The 24743-nt window shown below is 44.2% G+C and overlaps 1 protein-coding gene across 2 annotated transcripts in view; it reads left to right on the plus strand.

Moving 5' to 3' along the window:
* Positions 1 to 18464, plus strand: part of LOC106612249 (copper-transporting ATPase 1) — a 59196-nt gene extending 40732 nt beyond the window's left edge. For both annotated transcript variants that reach the window (XM_045724210.2, XM_045724211.2), the window contains 8 exons: positions 3312 to 3506; positions 3740 to 3922; positions 4092 to 4305; positions 4932 to 5078; positions 9704 to 9846; positions 10034 to 10237; positions 14011 to 14231; positions 17076 to 18464. In XM_045724210.2, coding sequence (XP_045580166.2) covers positions 3312 to 3506; positions 3740 to 3922; positions 4092 to 4305; positions 4932 to 5078; positions 9704 to 9846; positions 10034 to 10237; positions 14011 to 14231; positions 17076 to 17349 — 1581 coding nt within the window. In that variant the 3' untranslated portion in view covers positions 17350 to 18464. The remainder of the gene's footprint in view (positions 1 to 3311; positions 3507 to 3739; positions 3923 to 4091; positions 4306 to 4931; positions 5079 to 9703; positions 9847 to 10033; positions 10238 to 14010; positions 14232 to 17075) is intronic.
* The last annotated feature ends 6279 nt before the right edge of the window (positions 18465 to 24743 follow it).

Below are 24743 nucleotides of genomic sequence, written 5' to 3' on the forward strand. Positions count from 1 at the left end.
GAGTGTTTTCTATCCATATATAATAAGTATATGCATATTCTAGTTACTGGGTAGGATTAGTAACCAGATTAAATCGGGTAAAAAAAAATTATCCAGCCGTGCAAATACTGCCCCCTAGCCCTAACAGGTTTTAACACCCCGGCCATCCTACAATCTAAGCTTGATGCCCTCAATCTCACACAAATTATCAATGAACCTACCAGGTACAACCCCAAATCCGTAAACACGGGCACCCTCATAGATGTCATCCTAACTAACTCGCCCTCCAAATACATCTCTGCTGTTTTCAATCAAGATCTCAGCGATCATTGCCTGCATCCGAAATGGGTCTGCGACCAAACGACCACCCCTCATCACTGTCAAACGCTCCCTAAAACACTTCAGCGAGCAGGCCTTTCTAATCGACCTGGCCGGGGTATCCTGGAATGACATTGACCTCATCCCGTCAGTAGATGATGCCTGGCTATTCTTTAAAAGTGCCTTCCTCACCATCTTAAATAAGCATTCCCCCCTCAATTTTTTTTTTAACTAGGAATAGATATAGTCCTTGGTTCACTCCAGACCTGTCTGCCCTTGACCAGCACAAAAACATCCTGTGGCGTTCTGCATTAGCATCGAATAGCCCCCGTGATATGCAACTTTTCAGGGAAGTTAGGAACAAATATACACAGGCAGTTAGAAAAGCTAAGGCTAGCTTTTTCAAACAGAAATTTGCATCCTGTAGTACTAACTCAAAAAAGTTCTGGGACACTGTAAAGTCCACCTCCTCCCAGCTGCCCATTGCTCTGAGGCAATAAGCATTTCTCTACGGCTGGCCATGCTTTCCACCTGGCTAACCCTACCCCGGTCAACTGCCCGGCACCCTCCACAGAAACCCGCCAATGCCCCCACCATTTCTCCTTCACCCAAATCCAGATAGCTGATGTTCTGAAAGAGCTGCAGAATCTGGACCCATACAAATCAGCCGGGCTAGACAATCTGGACCCTGTCTTTCTAAAATTATCTGCCGAAATTGTCGCAACCCCTATTACTAGCCTGTTCAACCTCTCTTTCGTATCGTCTGAGATTCCCAATGATTGGAAAGCTGTCGTGGTCATCCCCCTCTTCAAAGGGGGTGACACTCTAGACCCAAACTGCTACAGACATATCTATCCTACCCTGTCTTTCTAAGGTCTTTGAAAGCCAAGTTAACAAACAGATTAACGACAATTTCGAATCCCACCATACCTTCTCCGCTATGCAATCTGGTTTCAGAGCTGGTCATGGGTGCACCTCAGCCACACTCAAGGTCCTAAACGACATCATAACCGCCATCGATAAGAGACATTACTGTGCAGCCGTATTCATCGACCTGGCCAAGGCTTTCGACACTGTCAATCACCACATTCTTATTGGCAGACTCGACAGCCTTAGTTTCTCAAATGATTGCCTCGCCTGGTTTACCAACTACTTCTCTGATAGAGTTCAGTGTCAAATCAGAGGGCCTGTTGTCCGGACCTCTGGCAGTCTCTTTGGGTGTGCCACAGGGTTCAATTCTCGGGCCGACTCTCTTCTCTGTATACATCAATGATGTTGCTCTTGCTGCTGGTGATTCTCTGATCCACCTCTACGCAGACGACACCATTCTGTATACTTCTGGCCCCTCTTTGGACACTGTGTTAACTAACCTCCAGACGAGCTTCAATGCCATACAACTCTCCTTCCGTGGCCTCCAACTGCTCTTAAATGCAAGTAAAACTAAATGCATGCTATTCAATCGATCACTGCTCGCCTGTTCAGCATCACTACTCTGGACGGCTCTGACTTAGAATACGTGGACAACTACAAATACCTGGGTGTCTGGTTAGACTGTAAACTCTCCTTCCAGACTCACATTAAGCATCTCCAATCCAAAATTAAATCTAGAATCGGCTTCCTATATCGCAACAAAGCATCCTTCACTCATGCTGCCAAACATACCCTCGTAAAACTGACCATCCTACCGATCCTCGACTTCGGTGATGTCATCTATAAAATAGCCTCTAACACTCTCCTCAACAAACCGGATGCAGTCTATCACAGTGCCATCTGTTTTGTCACCAAAGCCCCATACACTACCCACCATTGCGACCTGTACACTCTCGTTGGTTGGCCCTCGCTTCATACTCGTCGCCAAACCCACTGGCTCCAGGTCATCTACAAGTCTCTGCTAGGTAAAGCCCCGCCTTATCTCAGCTCACTGGTCACCATAGCAGCACCCACTCGTAGCACGCGCTCCAGCAGGTATATCTCACTGGTCACCCCCAAAGCCAATTCCTCCTTTGGTCATCTTTCCTTCCAGTTCTCTGCTGCCAATGACTGGAACGAACTGCAAAAGTCTCTGAAGCTGGAGACTCATATCTCCCTCACTAGCTTTAAGCACCAGCTGTCAGCTCACAGATCACTGCACCTGTACATAGCCCATCTGTAAACAGCCCATCTATCTACCTACCTCATCCCCATACTGTATTTATTTATCTTGCTCCTTTGCACCCCAGTATCTCTACTTGCACATTCATCTTCTGCACATCTACAATTCCAGTGTTTAATTGCTATATTGTAATTACTTCGCCACCATGGCCTATTTATTGCCTTAACTTACCTTATTTGCACTCACTGTATATAGATTTTTTGTTTTCTTTTGTTCTTCTGTATTATTGACTGTATGTTTTGTTTATTCCATGTGTAACTCTGTATTGTTGTATGTGTCAAATTGCTTTGCTTTATCTTGGCCAGGTCGCAGTTGCAAATGAGAACTTGTTCTCAACTAGCCTACCTGGTTAAATAAATGTAAAATAAAAAATCTATGTAAAACCTTTACTATCTTGATATTTATGTAAAACCTTTTCTATACTGATAACTATGTAAATCCTTTACTATGTTCATATACTATACTGATATCTATGTAAAACCTTTACTATACTGATAACTATGTAAATCCTTTACTATGTTGATATACTATACTGTTATCTATGTAAAACCTTTACAGAGGGTGTATTTAGCTAAATCATTCCACCTAAATCAGGTATTTACATAATTTTAATTTAAATCCTGTCTCCTCTTCGTGAGCGCAGTATGGGAAAAGCCTAGAGGGGATTCTGCTCTCACCTGTCTTCTTCCTGTTTAAACAATGGAGTCTGATCAAGTGGGGAATCTGCTGTCACCTGTCCACTTCCTGTTTAAACAGTTGAGGTTGATCAAAGGAAGGAAGCAGGGAGAGGAAATCAACATTAGACTATTGAAATGTAACCCAGACTGTTCCCCTGTTTCACTGTCTCTGTCTCCCTCTACAGGGCTATGATAATAGCATCTCAAAGGCAGAAGCTGTGATCAAGTTTGCCTTCCAGGCCTCCATCACAGTGCTGTGTATCGCCTGCCCCTGCTCTCTGGGCTTGGCAACCCCGACAGCTGTGATGGTGGGCACGGGGGTGGGCGCTCAGAACGGTATCCTCATCAAGGGAGGGGAACCACTAGAGATGGCACACAAGGTGAGGGGAGAAGATACTTCCAATCAGACCGTAGTTGATCACTAATAATATCATATTTATAGTAAAAATCATTAGTTAGGGTTGATATGTTGTGCCTCATGTTTGTAATCTGAATCTGATTAACTGTGACTGTTGTAGTAACTGAGTGTATGGTTGTAAATAATCTGAGAATCGCTTTACAAATACTATCCCTTATTCCTATCTTGTTACAAAAAAAATTGTGTATTTTCCAGATCCAGACAGTGGTGTTTGATAAGACGGGTACCATCACCTACGGAGCTCCTAAAGTCATCCAGGTGAAGATTGTAGTGGAAGGGAACAGGATGCCTCGCTCCCGTCTGCTGGCCATCGTAGGGACTGCAGAGAACAACAGTGAACACCCGCTGGGAGCTGCCATCACCAAGTACTGTAAACAGGTGAGTCCACCTGAACCTCAGTCCAACACCTGACAGGTAGGAGACTGGTTGTGAGTCGTCGTGAGTTGATCATTCCATGTGTCTGGAAGACCTCCAAAATATTTGGGTCCTATCGGTCATTGTGGGTCCAGATAAAGTGTACTAATCTGTCTCTCTGTCTCTGTATTAGGAGCTGGGTACAGAGTCCCTTGGTGTGTGTGCTGAGTTCCAGACTGTACCAGGCTGTGGTATACGATGCCAGGTCAGTAACACTGAGACCCTGTTGAGACAACATCAGGATGACGGTGAAGGCAACAACCAGGGAAACAGTATTCTGGTTCAGATCAGTGACTGCAGAACCAGGCCAGGATCACACCCCCTCATCATGGACGCGCAGCCTCTCCGTACGTACTGGGATATGTAGTCTAAAATATAATTCTTTTTTTTAATTAAGTGGAATAAGTACACAACCCTGAGTTACCCCTTATTGTCAATTATTATTCAACATACGGCCTAAAGATTCCCCTGTGTTTCCACTGCATTGATGAAATGCATGCTATACATTCTGCCTACATTCTAGGCTACATTCTAGTGTAACCCCTATTCCCCTTTCTGTTCCTCTATAGCCCTGGTGCAGACAGCATCCTACATGGTGTTGATGGAGAACCAGTAACCTCTGTGTTCCTCTATAGCCCTGGTGCAGACAGCATCCTACGTGGTGTTGATGGAGAACCAGTAACCTCTCTGTGTTCCTCTATAGCCCTGGTGCAGACAGCATCCTACGTGGTGTTGATGGAGAACCAGTAACCTCTGTGTTCCTCTATAGCCCTGGTGCAGACAGCATCCTACGTGGTGTTGATGGAGAACCAGTAACCTCTCTGTGTTCCTCTATAGCCCTGGTGCAGACAGCATCCTACATGGTGTTGATAGAGAACCAGTAACCTCTCTGTGTTCCTCTATAGCCCTGGTGCAGACAGCATCCTACATGGTGTTGATAGAGAACCAGTAACCTCTCTGTGTTCCTCTATAGCCCTGGTGCAGACAGCATCCTACGTGGTGTTGATAGGGAACAGGGAGTGGATGAGGAGGAACGGACTCCAGATCAGACCTGATATAGACGAGACCATGACTGAACATGAACGCAGGGGACGCACTGCTGTACTGGTGGCTGTCGACAGTGAGTTGTGTGTGTGTGTGTGTGTGTGTGTGTGTGTGTGTGTGTGTGTGTGTGTGTGTGTGTGTGTGGGACGCACATTAAGTACGACAGTGGCTCCCAATTTTCTATTGTCCTTGACCCCTAGGCACTAATACATCTACAAAGTTTGGATGGGTATTAGAAAAATTATAATAGCTTTGAATACCGTCAGTAGACTTCTAATATTATCAACACTAGAATGCACGGCATTATATTATCAACACTAGAATGCACGGCAAATATATTATCAACACTAGAATGCACGCCAAATATATTATCAACACTAGAATGCACGCCAAATATATTATCAACACTAGAATGCACACCCAATATATTATCAACACTAGAATGCACACCCAATATATTATCAACACTAGCATAACGCTTAGAATGCACACCCAATATATTATCAACACTAGCATAACGCTTAGAATGCACGCCCAATATATTATCAACACTAGAATGCACGCCCAATATATTATCAACACTAGAATGCACGCCCAATATATTATCAACACTAGAATGCACGCCCAATATATTATCAACACTAGAATGCACGCCCAATATATTATCAACACTAGAATGCACGGCAAATATATTATCAACACTAGAATGCACACCCAATATATTATCAACACTAGAATGCACACCCAATATATTATCAACACTAGAATGCACACCCAATATATTATCAACACTAGCATAACGCTTAGAATGCACACCCAATATATTATCAACACTAGAATGCACACCCAATATATTATCAACACTAGCATAACGCTAAGAATGCACGCCCAATATACACTGCTCAAAAAAATAAAGGGAACACTTAAACAACACAATGTAACTCCAAGTCAATCACACTTCTGTGAAATCAAACTGTTCACTTAGGAAGCAACACTGACTGACAATACATTTCACATGCTGTTGTGCAAATGGAATAGACAACAGGTGGAAATTATAGGCAATTAGCAAGACACCCCCAATAAAGGAGTGGTTCTGCAGGTGGGGACCACAGACCACTTCTCAGTTCCTATGCTTCCTGGCTGATGTTTTGGTCACTTTTGAATGCTGGCGGTGCTTTCACTCTAGTGGTAGCATGAGACGGAGTCTACAACCCACATAAGTGGCTCAGGTAGTGCAGCTCATCCAGGATGGCACATCAATGCGAGCTGTGGCAAGAAGGTTTGCTGTGTCTGTCAGCGTAGTGTCCAGAGCATGGAGGCACTACCAGGAGACAGGCCAGTACATCAGGAGACGTGGAGGAGGCCGTAGGAGGGCAACAACCCAGCAGCAGGACCGCTACCTCCGCCTTTGTGCAAGGAGGAGCAGGAGAATCACTGCCAGAGCCCTGCAAAATGACCTCCAGCAGGCCACAAATGTGCATGTGTCTGCTCAAATGGTCAGAAACAGACTCCATGAGGGTGGTATGAGGGCCCGACGTCCACAGGTGGGGGTTGTGCTTACAGCCCAACACCGTGCAGGACGTTTGGCATTTGCCAGAGAACACCAAGATTGGCAAATTCGCCACTGGTGCCCTGTGCTCTTCACAGATGAAAGCAGCTTCACACTGAGCACGTGACAGACGTGACAGAGTCTGGAGACGCCGTGGAGAACGTTCTGCTGCCTGCAACATCCTCCAGCATGACCGGTTTGGCGGTGGGTCAGTCATGGTGTGGGGTGGCATTTCTTTGGGGGGCCGCACAGCCCTCCATGTGCTCGCCAGAGGTAGCCTGACTGCCATTAGGTACCGAGATGAGATCCTCAGACCCCTTGTGAGACCATATGCTGGTGCGGTTGGCCCTGGGTTCCTCCTAATGCAAGACAATGCTAGACCTCATGTGGCTGGAGTGTGTCAGCAGTTCCTGCAAGAGGAAGGCATTGATGCTATGGACTGGCCCGCCCGTTCCCCAGACCTGAATCCAATTGAGCACATCTGGGACATCATGTCTCGCTCCATCCACCAACGCCACGTTGCACCACAGACTGTCCAGGAGTTGGCGGATGCTTTAGTCCAGGTCTGGGAGGAGATCCCTCAGGAGACCATCCGCCACCTCATCAGGAGCATGCCCAGGCGTTGTAGGGAGGTCATACAGGCACGTGGAGGCCACACACACTACTGAGCCTCATTTTGACTTGCTTTAAGGACATTACATCAAAGTTGGATCAGCCTGTAGTGTGGTTTTCCACTTTAATTTTGAGTGTGACTCCAAATCCAGACCTCCATGGGTTGATAAATTGGATTTCCATTGATTATTTTTGTGTGATTTTGTTGTCAACACATTCAACTATGTAAAGAAAAAAATATTTAATAAGATTATTTCTTTCATTCAGATCTAGGATGTGTTGTTTAAGTGTTCCCTTTATTTTTTTGAGCAGTATATTATCAACACTAGGATGCACGCCCAATATATTATCAACACTAGAATGCACGGCAAATATATTATCAACACTAGAATGCACACCCAATATATTATCAACACTAGAATGCACGCCCAATATATTATCAACACTAGAATGCACACCCAATATATTATCAACACTAGAATGCACACCCAATATATTATCAACACTAGAATGCACACCCAATATATTATCAACACTAGAATGCATGCCTAATATATTATCAACACTAGAATGCACGCCCAATATATTATCAACACTAGCATAACGCTTAGAATGCACGCCCAATATATTATCAACACTAGCATAATGCTTAGAATGCACACCCAATATTTTATCAACACTAGCATAATGCTTAGAATGCACACCCAATATATTATCAACACTACCATAACACTTAGAATGCACACCCAATATATTATCAACACTACCATAACACTTAGAATGCACACCCAATATATTATCAACACTAGAATGCACGCCCAATATATTATCAACACTAGCATAATGCTTAGAATGCACACCCAATATATTATCAACACTACCATAACACTTAGAATGCACGCCCAATATATTATCAACATTAGCATAACACTTAGAATGCACACCCAATATATTATCAACACTAGAATGCACACCCAATATATTATCAACACTAGAATGCACACCCAATATACACTACCATTCAAAGTTTGGGTTCACCTCGAAATATCCTTGTTTTTGAAAGAAAAGCTCATTTTTTTTGTCCATTTAACATAACATAAAATTGATCAGGAATACAGTGTAGACATTGTTAATGTTGTAAATGACTATTGTAGCTGGAAACAGCAGATTTTTAATGGAATATCTACATATGCGTACAGAGGCCCATTATCAGCAACCATCACTCCTGTGTTCCAATGGCACGTTGTGTTAGCTAATCCAAGTTTATCATTTTAAAAGGCTAATTGATCATTAGGAAACCCTTGTGCAATTATTTCTGCACAGCTGAAAACTGTTCTGATTAAAGAAGCAATAAAACTGGCCTTCTTTAGACTAGTTGAGTATCTGGAGAATCAGCATTTGTGGGTTCGATTACAGGATCAAAATGGCCAGAAACAAAGACCTTTCTTCTGAAACTTGTCAGTCTATTCTTGTTCTGAGAAATGATGGCTATTCCATGCGAGAAATTGCCAAGAAACTGAAGATCTCGTACAACGCTGTGTACTACTCCCTTCTCAGAACAGTGAACTGGCTCTAAACAGAATAGAAAGAGGAGTGGGAGGCCCCAGTGCACAACTGAGCAAGAGGACAAGTACATTAGAGTGTCTAGTTTGAGAAACAGACGCCTCACAAGTCCTCAACTGGCAGCTTTATTAAATAGTACCCGCAAAACACCAGTCTCAGCGTCAACAGTGAAGAAGCGACTCCGGGATGCTGGCCTTCTATGCAGAGTCCCTCTGTCCGGTGTCTGTGTTCTTTTGCCCATCATAATCTTTCCTTTTTATTGGCCAGTCTGAGATATGGCTTTTTCTTTGCAACTCTGCCTAGAAGGCCAGCATCCCGGAGTCGCCTCTTCACTGTTGACGCTGAGACTGGTCTTTTGCGGGTACTATTTAATGAAGCTGCCAGTTGAGGACTTGTGAGGCCTCTGTTTCTCAAACTAGACACTCTAATGTACTTGTCCTCTTGCTCAGTTGTGCACCGGGGACTCCCACTCCTCTTTCTGTTCTGGTTAGATATCTACGCCTATGTAGATATTCCATAAAAATCTGCTGTTTCCAGCTACAATAGTCATTTACAACATTAACAATGTCTACACTGTATTTAAGATCAATTTTATGTTACTTTAATGGACAAAAAATTGGCTTCTTTCAAAAACAAGGACATTTCTAAGTGACCCCAAACTTTTGAACGGTAGTGTATTGCTTCATTTTAGATTCTGGTATGGAACGTCGCTTTAGGAGTTTCCAAACATTTAATCCATTGTGTTGCTGAATCTATAACCACCCTCTCTCTGTCTATAACCACCCTCTCTCTCTCGGTCCCTCCCTCCCTCTTTCTCTCATCTACCTCCCCCTCCCTCTCGCTCTCTCTTCCTGTCTCTCTCTTCCTGTCGCTCTTCCTCGCTCTCTCTCTCTCTCTCCCTGTTTCTCTCTCCCTGTTTCTCTCTCTCTCTCTCCCTCCCCCTCTCCCTGTCTCTCTCTCCCTCTCTCTCGCTGTAGGTCTGCTATGTGCCATGATAGCCATAGCAGACACAGTGAAGCCAGAGGCAGGTTTAGTGGTTCACACCCTGCAGTCCATGGGTCTGGAGGTGATTCTGATGACTGGAGACAACAGCAAGACAGCACGGGCCATTGCTGGTCAGGTAGGGGACAGGACTGGACTGGCTTGGGATTTTTATGAATGTATGCACTAAACCAGAACATTCATTACTGATGAAAAGGAACGTTGTTTTGTAAGTCACTCTGGATAAGAGCATCTGCTAAAGAACCCAAATGTGTTTTTTTTGTGGCTTGTGAACTGTCATTTAGCTGTCTCTATGTCTCCTGCAGGTGGGTATCAAGAAGGTGTTTGCAGAGTTGCTGCCGTCCCACAAGATGGCCATGGTAGAGCAGCTGCAGCAGGCAGGGAAGAGGGTGGCCATGGTGGGTGACGGGGTCAACGACTCGCCCGCTTTGGCCATGGCAGATGTTGGCATCGCCATAGGAATGGGCTCTGACGTGGCCATAGAGGCAGCTGACGTGGTGCTAATCAGGGTGAGGAGAAGAGGGCAAGACTGGGTGTATGGATGGATGTTTACCTGTCTTTCTGGTTAATTGTTAATATGTCTGTCTGATAATCTCTACATGTTAATATGTCTGTCTGTCTCAGGGTTTCCGTTATCTGGTAATAGCTGGCTTTTGGCCAAAAAAATGAAATGAAAAATGAATAGCTGATGAATAAAATATTAATTGCCCGGGACGAGAGAAAAAAATCCCATTGCAAAATGATGCTTTTTAGCCTATTCATTGATGGAAATACCAGTCGATGGAAATACATTTGACCGGGCATGCTTATTGGTCTATAGGTTCATTTGCATAATTTAGTGCAATTAAATTGGAGCTTCGTTAGTCGTTCTGTATCATATTCATCACAGCATGATGAGCGGAAATCTGTCGGAGTGAGAGCTGCTGCTACAGCTTCTCAAACAGCCCGTTCGTTGCTGCTGGAGTAAAACATGCTTTCTATAAGTGCACAACAATTCTAAATGCAAATTTGTGTTAAAACCAGTTTATTTCTCAACTGGTAATTGAAGCTCGCTTGCCATTTAAAGTGTATAGACAACGGTAGGCAGGCGGCAGTATACATTTTGAAAATATATGCTTAATTGTTTGAAACCTGAACGTTTTACTTCATATTATGCAGGATGTCTTACCTTGCTTCAAAGTAGCCTAGCCAAAATCCTACCGTATATATCATGGAGGCAATTATTCTATAAAGACTTCCATATGCCATTGAAGCCAGTAGCATATTTCTCTCATGTTCTATTGGTTTTCAAATCAACTTTCTTTCATTGTCCAGTAGCCAAAAGCACAATCCTAGTCATATTGGCAACCCATGCTAGTTCTTGCATCCTTAGATCTCCCTTCTTTCTAAGTTTCTCAGTCACATGAAACCGCTCACATATAGAGTGCCTTTTTGACAACAGTGTTTTCCTGCTAACTGCATTATGGAATGCACATTTGCGTGTAGCCTACTGCCTTGTGTGCATTGCTGTGCTTATAATGTGAAGAAATAATAGTTGATCAACATTTGAATAACATAAACGTTCTGATCTGTTGCATTAGACTCGTTGCTTTAAAAAAAAAATGTATGTAGCCTAGGCCTACTGGTTGTATGAATTTGAGATCTATCGTCCCACAACTATCCCAGTCTGTTTGGAATAGGCTATTTCTTTCTAGCACAGAACGACAAGCTGACCAACAGAAAATATCAACTTCTCTACTATGGGGGATAGTAGATTGACAGGCTAGTGATTTAGCTGTTCGTTACTCGTCTTGTTGGCTGAGGACAGCTATTCTAATATCTTTAAAGTGCACATCGGAATTCAGTAAGAAGAATGCATCCTGTTGGAATTCAGTAAGAAGGATCCATCCTGTTGGAATTCAGTAAGAAGGATGCATCCTGTTGGAATTCAGTAAGAAGGATGCATCCTGTTGGAATTCAGTAAGAAGGACTCATCCTGTTGGAATTCAGTAAGAAGGACGCATCCTGTTGGCATTCAGTAAGAAGGATTCATCCTGTTGGAATTCAGTAAGAATGATGCATCCTGTTGGAATTCAGTAAGAATGACGCATCCTCAAATACAATCCTCAAATTGTTCTGTTAAAATGAATTACCATAATGTAAATGTGATGTCTGTCATTCTGAGCACCTAATCAGGTTAATTATTCTGAACACCGTGGGTGGACGCCCTAATCAGGTTAATTATTCTGAACACCGTGGGTGGATGCCCTAATCAGGTTAATTATTCTGAACACCGTGGGTGGACGCCCTAATCAGGTTAATTATTCTGAACACCGTGGGTGGATGCCCTAATCAGGTTAATTATTCTGAACACCGTGGGTGGATGCCCTAATCAGGTTAATTATTCTGAACACCGTGAGTGGCTGCCCTAATCAGGTTAATTATTCTGAACACCGTGAGTGGATGCCCTAATCAGGTTAATTATTCTGAACACCGTGGGTGGACGCCCTAATCAGGTTACCCACCCAATGCATATGGGTCAGGTACATTGTCTCAAATGTCCGGTCTAATAATCTCTACATGGTAACATGTCTGTCTAATAGTCTCTACACGTTAACATGTCTGTCTAATAGTCTCTACACGTTAACATGTCTGTCTGATAGTCTCTACATGTTAACATGTCTGTCTGATAGTCTCTACATGTTAACATGTCTGTCTGATAGTCTCTACACGGTAACCTGTCTGTCTGATAGTCTCTACACGGTAACATGTCTGTCTGATAGTCTCTACACGGTAACATGTCTGTCTGATAGTCTTCCACCAAGGCACCTGCAAGTTCCCGGACATTTCTGGGGGGAATGTAGCCCTCACCCTCCGATCCAACAGATCCCAGACGTGCTCAATGGGATTGAGATCCGGGCTCTTCGCTGGCCATGGCAGAACACTGACATTCCTGTTTTGCAGGAAATCACGCACAGAACAAGCAGTATGGCTGGTGGCATTGTCATGCTGCAGGGTCATGTCAGGATGAGCCTGCAGGAAGGGTACCACATGAGGTAGGAGGATGTCTTCCCTGTAATGCAAAGTGTTGAAATTGCCTGCAATGACAACAAGCTCAGTCCGATGATGCTGTGACACACCACCCCAGACCATGACGGACCCTCCACCTCCAAATCAATCCCACTCCAGAGTACAGGCCTCGGTGTAACACTTATTCCTTCGATGATAAACGTGAATCAGACCATCACCGCTGGTGAGACAAAACCGTGACTCGTCAGAGAAGAACACTTTTTGCCAGTCCTGTCTGGTCCAGCGACGATGGGTTTGTGCCCATAGGCGACGTTGTAGCCGGTGATGTCTGGTGAGCACCTGCCTTACAACAGGCCTACAAGCCCTCAGTCCAGCCTATTGCAGACAGTCTGAGCACTGATGGAGGGATTGTGCGTTCCTGGTGTAACTCAGGCAGTTGTTGTTGCCATCTTGTACCTGTCCCGCAGGTGTGATGTTCGGATGTACCGATACTGTGCAGGTGTTGTTACACGTGGTCTGCCGCTGCGAGGACGATCAGCTGTCCGTCCTGTCTCCCTGTAGCGCTGTCTTAGGCATCTCACAGTACAGACTTTGCAATTTATTGCCCTGGCCACATCTGCAGTACTCATGCCTCCTTGCAGCATGCCTAAGGCACATTCACGCAGATGAGCAGGGACCCTGAGCATCTTTCTTTTGGTGTTTTTCAGAGTCAGTAGAAGTGTCCTAAGTTTTCATAACTGTGACCTTAATTGCCTACTGTCTGTAAGCTGTTAGTGTCTTAATAACCGTCCACAGGTGCATGTTCATTAATTGTTTATGGTTCATTGAACAAGCATGGGAAACAGTGTTTAAACCCTTTACAATGAAGATCTGTGTAGTTATTTGAATTTTTACTAATTATCTTTGAAAGACAGGGTCCTGACAAAGGGACATTTCTTTTTTTGCTGAGTTTATATCTGATAATCTCTACATGTTAATGTCTGTCTGCCTCCCTGTCCTCTGTCTGCCTCCCTGTCCTCTGTCTGCCTCCCTGTCCTCTGTCTGCCTCCCTGTCCTCTGTCTGCCTCCATGTCCTCTGTCTGCCTCCAAAACAAGTTTTTATGAATTGCAAAATGTTATAGTAATGGTAAAGCTCACTATCATATACTAAGTTTTCTTTAATCTCCTCCATTTATCTCTCGCTCTCTCTTTCTCTCCCTCCCCCATCTCTCTTTCTCCCTCTCTCTCCCCATCTCTCTTTCTCCCAATCACTCTCTCTCCCTCTCTCTCACAGAATGACCTGATGGATGTGGTAGGGAGCATTGACCTGTCCAAGAAGACCGTCCAGAGAATCTGGATCAACTTTGGGTTTGCTCTGTTCTATAACCTGATGGGGATCCCTATCGCTGCTGGTGTGTTCATGCCTATTGGTCTGGTTCTCCAGCCATGGATGGGTTCTGCTGCCATGGCCCTCTCCTCTGTCTCTGTGGTGCTGTCCTCTCTACAACTCAGATGGTGAGTTACCAGACCAGGCGCCAGTTTACCATCAAGCTGTGGTATTTGAGTAGTGGTGTGTGTGTGTGTGTGTGTGTGTGTGTGTGTGTGGTGGGGGGGGGGGGCAGTGGCTCTCCAAACCACCCTCTTCTTGCAGTTACTCTAAATTCAGAACTGAACTACAACTTGTAGTGTCTTAGTGTGTTATGGTTTCTGTTTCTGTGTGTAACTAACTCTCCTCTCTCTGTAGCTACACTAACTCTCCTCTCTCTCTCTGTTTGTAGCTACACTAACTCTCCTCTCTCTCTGTTTGTAGCTACACTAACTCTCCTCTCTCTCTGTTTGTAGCTACACTAACTCTCCTCTCTCTCTGTTTGTAGCTACACTAACTCTCCTCTCTCTCTGTTTGTAGCTACACTAACTCTCTCCTCTCTCTGTAGCTACACTAACTCTCCTCTCTCTCTCTGTTTGTAGCTACACTAACTCTCCTCTCTCTCTGTTTGTAGCTACACTAACTCTCCTCTCTCTCTGTTTGTAGCTACACTAACTCTCCTCTCTCTCTGTTTGTAGCTACACTAACTCTCCTCTCTCTCTGTTTGTAGCTACACTAACTCTCCTCTCTCTCTGTTTGTAGCTACACTAACTCTCCTCTCTCTGTAGCTACACTAACTCTCCTCTCTCTCTCTGTTTGTAGCTACACTAACTCTCCTCTCTCTCTCTGTTTGTAGCTACACTAACTCTCCTCTCTCTCTGTTTGTAGCTACACTAACTCTCCTCTCTCTCTGTTTGTAGCTACACTAACTCTCCTCTCTCTCTGTTTGTAGCTACACTAACTCTCCTCTCTCTCTCTGTTTGTAGCTACACTAACTCTCCTCTCTCTCTGTTTGTAGCTACACTAACTCTCCTCTCTCTCTCTGTTTGTAGCTACACTAACTCTCCTCTCTCTCTGTTTGTAGCTACACTAACTCTCCTCTCTCTGTAGCTACACTAACTCTCCTCTCTCTCCCTGTTTGTAGCTACACTAACTCTCCTCTCTCTCTGTTTGTAGCTACACTAACTCTCCTCTCTCTCTCTGTTTGTAGCTACACTAACTCTCCTCTCTCTCTCTGTTTGTAGCTACACTAACTCTCCTCTCTCTCTGTTTGTAGCTACACTAACTCTCCTCTCTCTCTGTTTGTAGCTACACTAACTCTCCTCTCTCTCTGTTTGTAGCTACACTAACTCTCCTCTCTCTCTGTTTGTAGCTACACTAACTCTCCTCTCTCTCTGTTTGTAGCTACACTAACTCTCCTCTCTCTCTGTTTGTAGCTACACTAACTCTCCTCTCTCTCTGTTTGTAGCTACACTAACTCTCCTCTCTCTCTGTTTGTAGCTACACTAACTCTCTCCTCTCTCTGTAGCTACACTAACTCTCCTCTCTCTCTCTGTTTGTAGCTACACTAACTCTCCTCTCTCTCTGTTTGTAGCTACACTAACTCTCCTCTCTCTCTGTTTGTAGCTACACTAACTCTCCTCTCTCTGTAGCTACACTAACTCTCCTCTCTCTCTGTTTGTAGCTACACTAACTCTCCTCTCTCTGTAGCTACACTAACTCTCCTCTCTCTCTGTTTGTAGCTACACTAACTCTCCTCTCTCTCTCTGTTTGTAGCTACACTAACTCTCCTCTCTCTCTGTTTGTAGCTACACTAACTCTCCTCTCTCTCTGTTTGTAGCTACACTAACTCTCCTCTCTCTCTGTTTGTAGCTACACTAACTCTCCTCTCTCTCTCTGTTTGTAGCTACACTAACTCTCCTCTCTCTCTGTTTGTAGCTACACTAACTCTCCTCTCTCTCTCTGTTTGTAGCTACACTAACTCTCCTCTCTCTCTGTTTGTAGCTACACTAACTCTCCTCTCTCTCTGTTTGTAGCTACACTAACTCTCCTCTCTCTGTAGCTACACTAACTCTCCTCTCTCTCTGTTTGTAGCTACACTAACTCTCCTCTCTCTGTAGCTACACTAACTCTCCTCTCTCTCTGTTTGTAGCTACACTAACTCTCCTCTCTCTCTCTGTTTGTAGCTACACTAACTCTCCTCTCTCTCTGTTTGTAGCTACACTAACTCTCCTCTCTGTCTGTTTGTAGCTACACTAACTCTCCTCTCTCTCTGTTTGTAGCTACACTAACTCTCCTCTCTCTCTCTGTTTGTAGCTACACTAACTCTCCTCTCTCTCTGTTTGTAGCTACACTAACTCTCCTCTCTCTCTCTGTTTGTAGCTACACTAACTCTCCTCTCTCTCTGTTTGTAGCTACACTAACTCTCCTCTCTCTGTAGCTACACTAACTCTCCTCTCTCTCCCTGTTTGTAGCTACACTAACTCTCCTCTCTCTCTGTTTGTAGCTACACTAACTCTCCTCTCTCTCTCTGTTTGTAGCTACACTAACTCTCCTCTCTCTCTCTGTTTGTAGCTACACTAACTCTCCTCTCTCTCTGTTTGTAGCTACACTAACTCTCCTCTCTCTCTGTTTGTAGCTACACTAACTCTCCTCTCTCTCTGTTTGTAGCTACACTAACTCTCTCCTCTCTCTCTCTCTGTTTGTAGCTACACTAACTCTCTCCTCTCTCTCTCTCTGTTTGTAGCTACACTAACTCTCTCCTCTCTCTCTCTCTGTTTGTAGCTACACTAACTCTCTCCTCTCTCTCTCTCTGTTTGTAGCTACACTAACTCTCTCCTCTCTCTCTCTCTGTTTGTAGCTACACTAACTCTCTCCTCTCTCTCTCTCTGTTTGTAGCTACACTAACTCTCTCCTCTCTGTTTGTAGCTACACTAACTCTCTCCCTCTCTCTGTTTGTAGCTACACTAACTCTCTCCTCTCTCTGTTTGTAGCTACACTAAGCCCAGCGCTGAGCTACTGAAGTCTCGTCTGGGTAGTCAGAAGAGACACGCTGCAAGACTATCAGATGTCAGCGTCCACATCGGCATAGGCGAGCTGCGCCGCCCCTCCCCCAAGTTGAGCCTATTTGACCGCGTCGTCAACTTCATCCGCGCATCCGTCAACTCCCTCCAATCAAAGCACTCCCTCAACTGCATGGCCCTCAGCGAACCAGACAGATACTCATTGCTGGTGGGGGAGGCCCACTGCGAGGAGGAGTTTGTCTGAGGCTAGGTTAGTCTATGCTAACTTAAGCTTGGTTTAGCCATTATATGCTTGGCTAAGCTAATCTAACTTAAGGTAGCGAAATCTCGCCCATGCTAACTAAGTGGGTTACATAGGTTAATTTTCCCATCCATCTATACAGGTGCCCCCAGGGCAGCATCTTTTGACTTGAACAGCCTTTCTATTGCCCCTCACCCTCTGTCGGACTGACAGTGTGCACTCCAATGGATGCCTGGGAGGGCTTCATGTTCACTACCGCTGCCAAAATGTATTTTGTCAATGGCTACAGGGGAAGGGATCTTACACTAGGGTTTATAGGATCTCTGGCTCTCTTTGTCCAGGGGTTTGAGAGTATCTGTTGAAAGACGATGCAGGTGTCAGCTGTTAGGAAAGTGTCCTGTCTTTTTCTATGTGTTTATAATATGAAGGTTTGCAGAGACTATCTTTGACATCTATCTAAAGACACTAAAATGGTGCCCCATGTTAAAGTGTACTTAATGTGAGTGCCTTTTTCAAAACCTTTTTCCTTCTGAGGGAGCAGAATTGTAATTATTATGCTGTTGTATATTATGATTATATAAGAGTATTTATATTAGCCTTATTTCAAAACTAAAAACAATTATCACAGTACTTATTTGTACTTTGTCATACATTTTCCTTGGAAAACAAAGGAATGTTGTTGAGCATATACCAATGTCATTTGTGGTCTGTGTTTCCAACGTAAACTTTGTTTTCTCAAATCAGGAAATATATACTGTATGTGAGCAATCATTCAAGAATGTACAGTATATGAAGTACAAACTCTAAGGATCTCTTACTACAGAACACTTATGGAACCATGTGTACCAGTAAACGTTACTCCAAGTGCCAATTGTAGACTCTCTCTCTCTCTCAAAGTCCAACACATTTCAAAGATAACGCAGCACTAAACAGGCATCTGCAGGAGGACCAGGGTTCTTCGTACTGGATGTGTACGGTGATAAGGACACTGATTGGGAGACCACTATGCTGAAGTGGTCCAAATCCTGCCTGTACAATCACTGACAGTCTGCTATACCAGTGCTGATCTAGCAGTGTTGTAAAGTACTTAAGTAAAAATACTTTAAAGTACTACTTAAGTAGTTATTTGGGGTACCTGTACTTTACTATTTATATTTTGGACTTTTACTTCACTTCATTCCTAAAGAAAATATTGTACTTTTTACTCCATACATTTTCCCTGACAACCCAAAGTACTCATCACATTTAGAATACTTAACAGAACAGAAAACTGGTGAAATTTACACATTTATCAAGAGAACACGTGGTCATGCCTAAAGCCTCTGATCTGGCGGACTTACTAAACAAGTGTGATCTTTTGTAAATCATGTCTGAGTGTTGGAGTGTGCCCCTGGCTATCCTGACATTTTATAAAGAAGAACATGGTGCTGTCCTCTTTGCTTAATATAAGCAATTTGAAATTATTTATACTTTTACTTTTGATACTTAAGTATATTTTAGCAATTAAATGTACTTTTGATACTTAAGTATATTTAAAACCAAGTACTTTTAGACTTTTACTCAAGTAGTATTTTACAGGGTGACTTTCACTTTTACTTGAGTCATTTTCTATTAAGGTATCTTTACTTTTACTGAAGTCTGACAATTGGGTACTTTTTCCACCACTGTGATCTAGGGTCAGCCCCCCCCATCCATATCTGATTCATTATAATCTGAAAGGTTAAACTGATCTTAGATCACCACTCTGACTCTGAGACTTGTGTAGTTGATTGACAAATCTGATTTACCACAGTCATGTATTGACTGAGTTTCTCATAGAACAGCAACGAAGGTGAATTGGAATTTCAGTTGAACTCCGTAATTGACTGGACAAGTAACACCAGTTGAGTAAAACAGCCAATGGTCAGTTATTAAAAGTAAATTATTCACGGTGAATGAAACAACATGTGTTACATGGTGGAAGAAGTATATGATTGTGTGTGATGGGACATTTTGAAAACTTGTGTCAAATAAGATATAAGGATGAAGAAATCTTCAAGTTGACAAGAAAGCAGAGCCATTCTCCTTGTCTGGAGCATATTTCCTGCAACACAATCCTTCCTTCCTCTTGGTTATTTCTATGTGAGGGATGTCAGGGCACTTGGATTGGGTTTCAGAGGGCACCAGGAAGACTTGGGCTAGTAACAACTGGGTCTAACAGGGCACCAGGAAGACTTGGGTCAGTAACAACTGGGTCTCAGAGGGAACCAGGAATTCTTGCTAGAGACACTATGTAACATCCAATGTGAAGCTAGCAGGACTAGAAGGATAGTAGATTGTAAGTCCTCTTCATTCATATTGCGGTCATGTTTGATCATGCCAGAAGGCTGCTTGTTAGTTGAACTAGTAGTGGCTTGTCATGTGTTTCATTCATCTGAGTTGCTGCACTTTCACTGTGAATATTGTGAATGATGTAATCATGCAACACAATGTAGACACATACTGGTTCCTCCACATTAGATGCAAGTTTCATTGTGCTCTTATATGCATACCATAGTGTCAGTCAGCACATGTATCTAGCCATCCAGGAGGGGGTTGTGTGTGGAAGCCATCCAGGACAGGGGGGGGGGGGGGGGGGTGAAGCCATCCAGGAGGGAGGGGGTTGTGTGTGTGTGTGTGTGTGTGTGTGTGTGTGTGTGTGTGTGTGGGTGTGGAAGCCATCCAGGAGGGCGGGGGGGGGGGGGGGGTGGAAGCCATCCAGGAGGGAGGGGGGTTGTGTGTGTGTGTGTGGAAGCCATCCAGGAGGGAGGGGGGGTGTGGAAGCCATCCAGGAGGGAGGGGGTTGTGTGTGTGGAAGCCATCCAGGAGGGAGGGGGGGTGTGGAAGCTATCCAGGAGGGAGGGGGGTGTGGAAGCTATCCAGGAGGGAGGGGGGGTGTGGAAGCCATCCAGGAGGGGGGGGGGATGTGGAAGCCATCCAGGAGGGGGTTGTGTGTGTGGAAGCCATCCAGGAGGGAGGGGGGGTGTGGAAGCCATCCAGGAGTGAGGGGGTTGTGTGTGTGGAAGCCATCCAGGAGGGAGGGGGTTGTGTGTGTGGAAGTCATCCAGGAGGGAGGGGGTTGTGTGTGTGGAAGCCATCCAGGAGGGAGGGGGGTGTGGAAGCCATCCAGGAGGGAGGGGGGTGTGGAAGCCATCCAGGAGGGAGGGGGTTGTGTGTGTGTGGAAGCCATCCATGAGGGAGGGGGTTGTGTGTGTGTGGAAGCCATCCAGGAGGGAGGGGGTTGTGTGTGTGTGTGGAAGCCATCCAGGAGGGAGGGGGTTGTGTGTGTGTGTGGAAGCCATCCAGGAGGGAGAGGGAGGGGGTTGTGTGTGTGTGTGTGTGTGTGTGTGTGGAAGCCATCCAGGAGGGAGGGGGTTGTGTGTGTGGAAGCCATCCAGGAGGGAGGGGGTTGTGTGTGTGTGGAAGCCATCCAGGAGGGAGGGGGTTGTGTGTGTGGAAGCCATCCGGGAGGGGATTGTGTGTGTGTGCGGAAGCCATCCAGGAGGGCGGGGGGGGGGGGGGTGGAAGCCATCCAGGAGGGGTGTGTGTGTGTGTGTGTGTGTGTGGGGGGAAGCCATCCGGGAGGGGGGTTGTGTGTGGAAGCCATCCAGGAGGGAGGGGGGGTGTGGAAGCCATCCAGGAGGGGGTTGTGTGTGTGGAAGCCATCCAGGAGGGAGGAGAGGGGGTGGAAGCCATCCAGAAGGTGTGTGTGTGTGTGTGTGGAAGCCATCCAGGAGGGAGTTGTGTGTGGAAGCCATTAGTGATTGTATATACACTGCTCAAAAAAATAAAGGGAACACTTAAACAACACAATGTAACTCCAAGTCAATCACACTTCTGTGAAATCAAACTGTCCACTTAGGAAGCAACACTGATTGACAATACATTTCACATGCTGTTGTGCAAATGGAATAGACAACAAGTGGAAATTATAGGCAATTAGCAAGACACCCCCAATAAAGGAGTGGTTCTGCAGGTGGTGACCACAGACCACTTCTCAGTTCCTATGCTTCCTGGCTGATGTTTTGGTCACTTTTGAATGCTGGCGGTGCTTTCACTCTAGTGGTAGCATGAGACGGAGTCTACAACCCACACAAGTGGCTCAGGTAGTGCAGCTCATCCAGGATGGCACATCAATGCGAGCTGTTGCAAGAAGTTTTGCTGTGTCTGTCAGCGTAGTGTCCAGAGCATGGAGGCGCTACCAGGAGACAGGCCAGTACATCAGGAGACGTGGAGGAGGCCGTAGGAGGGAAACAACCCAGCAGCAGGACCGCTACCTCCGCCTTTGTGCAAGGAGGAGCAGGAGAAGCACTGCCAGAGCCCTGCAAAATGACCTCCAGCAGGCCACAAATGTGCATGTGTCTGCTCAAACGGTCAGAAACAGACTCCATGAGGGTGGTATGAGGGCCTGACGTCCACAGGTGGGGGTTGTGCTTACAGCCCAACACCGTGCAGGACGTTTGGCATTTGCCAGAGAACACCAAGATTGGCAAATTTGCCACAGATGAAAGCAGGTTCACACTGAGCACGTGACAGACATGACAGAGTCTGGAGACGCCGTGGAGAACGTTCTGCTGCCTGCAACATCCTCCAGCATGACCAGTTTGGCGGTGGGTCAGTCATGGTGTTGGGTGGCATTTCTTTGGGGGGCCGCACAGCCCTCCATGTGCTCGCCAGAGGTAACCTGACTGCCATTAGGTACCGATATGAGATCCTCAGACCCCTTGTGAGACCATATGCTGGTGCGGTTGGCCCTGGGTTCCTCCTAATGCAAGACAATGCTAGACCTCATGTGGCTGGAGTGTGTCAGCAGTTCCTGCAAGAGGAAGGCATTGATGCTATGGACTGGCCCGCCCGTTCCCCAGACCTGAATCCATTTGAGCACATCTGGGACATCATGTCTCGCTCTATCCACCAACACCACGTTGCACCACAGACTGCCCAGGAGTTGGCGGATGCTTTAGTCCAGGTCTGGGAGGAGATCCCTCAGGAGACCATCCGCCACCTCATCAGGAGCATGCCCAGGCGTTGTAGGGAGGTCATACAGGCACGTGGAGGCCACACACACTACTGAGCCTCATTTTGACTTGTTTTAAGGACATTACATCAAAGTTGGATCAGCCTGTAGTGTGGTTTTCCACTTTAATTTTGACTGTGACTCCAAATCCAGACCTCCATGGGTTGATAAATTGGATTTCCATTGATTATTTTGGTGAGCAGTATATATAAATTGTATAATTCTTCTTGGAATAAACTGCTTTGACATTGTTCTTCTGTTTATTATTTTTAGTTGAGAAACACAGAATCATTTTGGCACATCAAACCCAGTTGATTAGCTTTTTAAATAACATTCTTATTGTAGTAAAATTCACTGTGGTGGAAAAAGGCCTCTGCTGTGTCCAACCTTGACCAGTAGATGGCTGTAGGCAAGCAGTGGTTCTACCTGTCTGGGTTTGAATGAGAGCAACAATTAAATCTGAGGAAAATGTTATATTTATAGACTATTTCATATTTGATTATTTTGTTACATGGAGACGGAATAAACCATGTGACCTGACCAGGGGAAACGCTAGTAAGGTTCCAGTCCTCCCCTCCAGGATATTAACGTATGGATGATGTATTGTGTTGCTAGATATTAACGTATGGATGATATATTGTGTTGCTAGATATTAACGTATGGATGATGTATTGTTGTGTTGCTAGATATTAACATATGGATGATGTATTGTTATTGTGTTGCTAGATATTAACGTATGGATGATGTGTGTATTGTTATTGTGTTGCTAGATATTAACGTATGGATGATGTATTGCTGTGTTGCTAGATATTAACATATGGATGATGTATTGTGTTGCAAGATATTAACGTATGGATGATGTATTGTTGTGCTGCTAGATATTAACATATTGATGATGTATTGCTGTGTTGCTAGATATTAACGTATGGATGATGAATTGTGATGCTAGATATTAACGTATGGATGATGTATTGTGTTGCTAGATATTAACGTATGGATGATGTATTGTGTTGCTAGATATTAACGTATGGATGATGTATTGTTGTGGTGCTAGATATTAACGTATGGATGATGTATTGTGTTGCTACATATTAACATATGGATGATGTATTGTTGTGTTGCTAGATATTAACATATGGATGATGTATTGTTAATGTGTTGCTAGATATTAATGTATGGATGATGTATTGTGTTGTATTGTTATTGTGTTGCTAGATATTAACGTATGGATGATGTATTGTTGTGTTGCTAGATATTAACGTATGGATGGTGTATTGTGTTGCTAGATATTAACATATGGATGATGTATTGTTGTGTTGCTAGATATTAACGTATGGATGATGTGTGTATTGTCATTGTTGCTAGATATTAACGTATGGATGATGTGTGTATTGTTGCTAGATATTAACGTATGGATGATGTATTGTGTTGCTAGATATTAACGTATGGATGATGTATTGTTGTGCTGTCAGATATTAACGTATGGATGATGTATTGTTATTGTGTTGCTAGATATTAACGTAGGGATGATGTATTGTTGTGCTGCTAGATATTAACATATGGATGATGTATTGTTGTGTTGCTAGATATGAACATATGGATGATGTATTGTTAATGTGTTGCTAGATATTAACGTATGGATGATGTATTGTTAATGTGTTGCTAGATATTAACATATGGATGATGTATTGTTAATGTGTTGCTAGATATTAACGTATGGATGATGTATTGTTATTGTGTTGCTAGATATTAATGTATGGATGATATATTGTTGTGTTGCTAGATATTAACATATGGATGATGTATTGTTGTGTTGCTAGATATGAACATATGGATGATGTATTGTTAATGTGTTGCTAGATATTAACGTATGGATGATGTATTGTTATTGTGTTGCTAGATATTAACGTATGGATGATATATTGTTGTGTTGCTAGATATTAACATATGGATGATGTATTGTTATTGTGTTGCTAGATATTAAGGTATGATGACGTGTGCATTGTTGTGTTGCTAGATATTACTGCACTGTTTTTTATTTATTTTATTTTATTTCACCTTTATTTAACCAGGTAGGCAAGTTGAGAACAAGTACTCATTTACAACTGCAACCTGGCCAAGATAAAGCAAAGCAGTGCGACACAAACAACAACACAGAGTTACACATGGAATAAACAAGTGTACAGTCAATAACACAATAGATAAAATAGTCTATATACAGTGTGTGCAAATGGCGTGAGGAGGTAAGGCAATAAATAGGCCATAGTAGCGAAGTGTTGGAGATAGCAAAATGCTTATGTTTCTGCACCTGCGATAAAATCTGTACTGTATTAATAAAAAACACAGTACAACCCTTTTGAGA

The sequence above is a fragment of the Salmo salar genome, chromosome 09 (assembly GCF_965601325.2).
Source record: "Salmo salar chromosome 09, fSalSal1, whole genome shotgun sequence".
Lineage (NCBI taxonomy): Eukaryota > Metazoa > Chordata > Actinopteri > Salmoniformes > Salmonidae > Salmo > Salmo salar.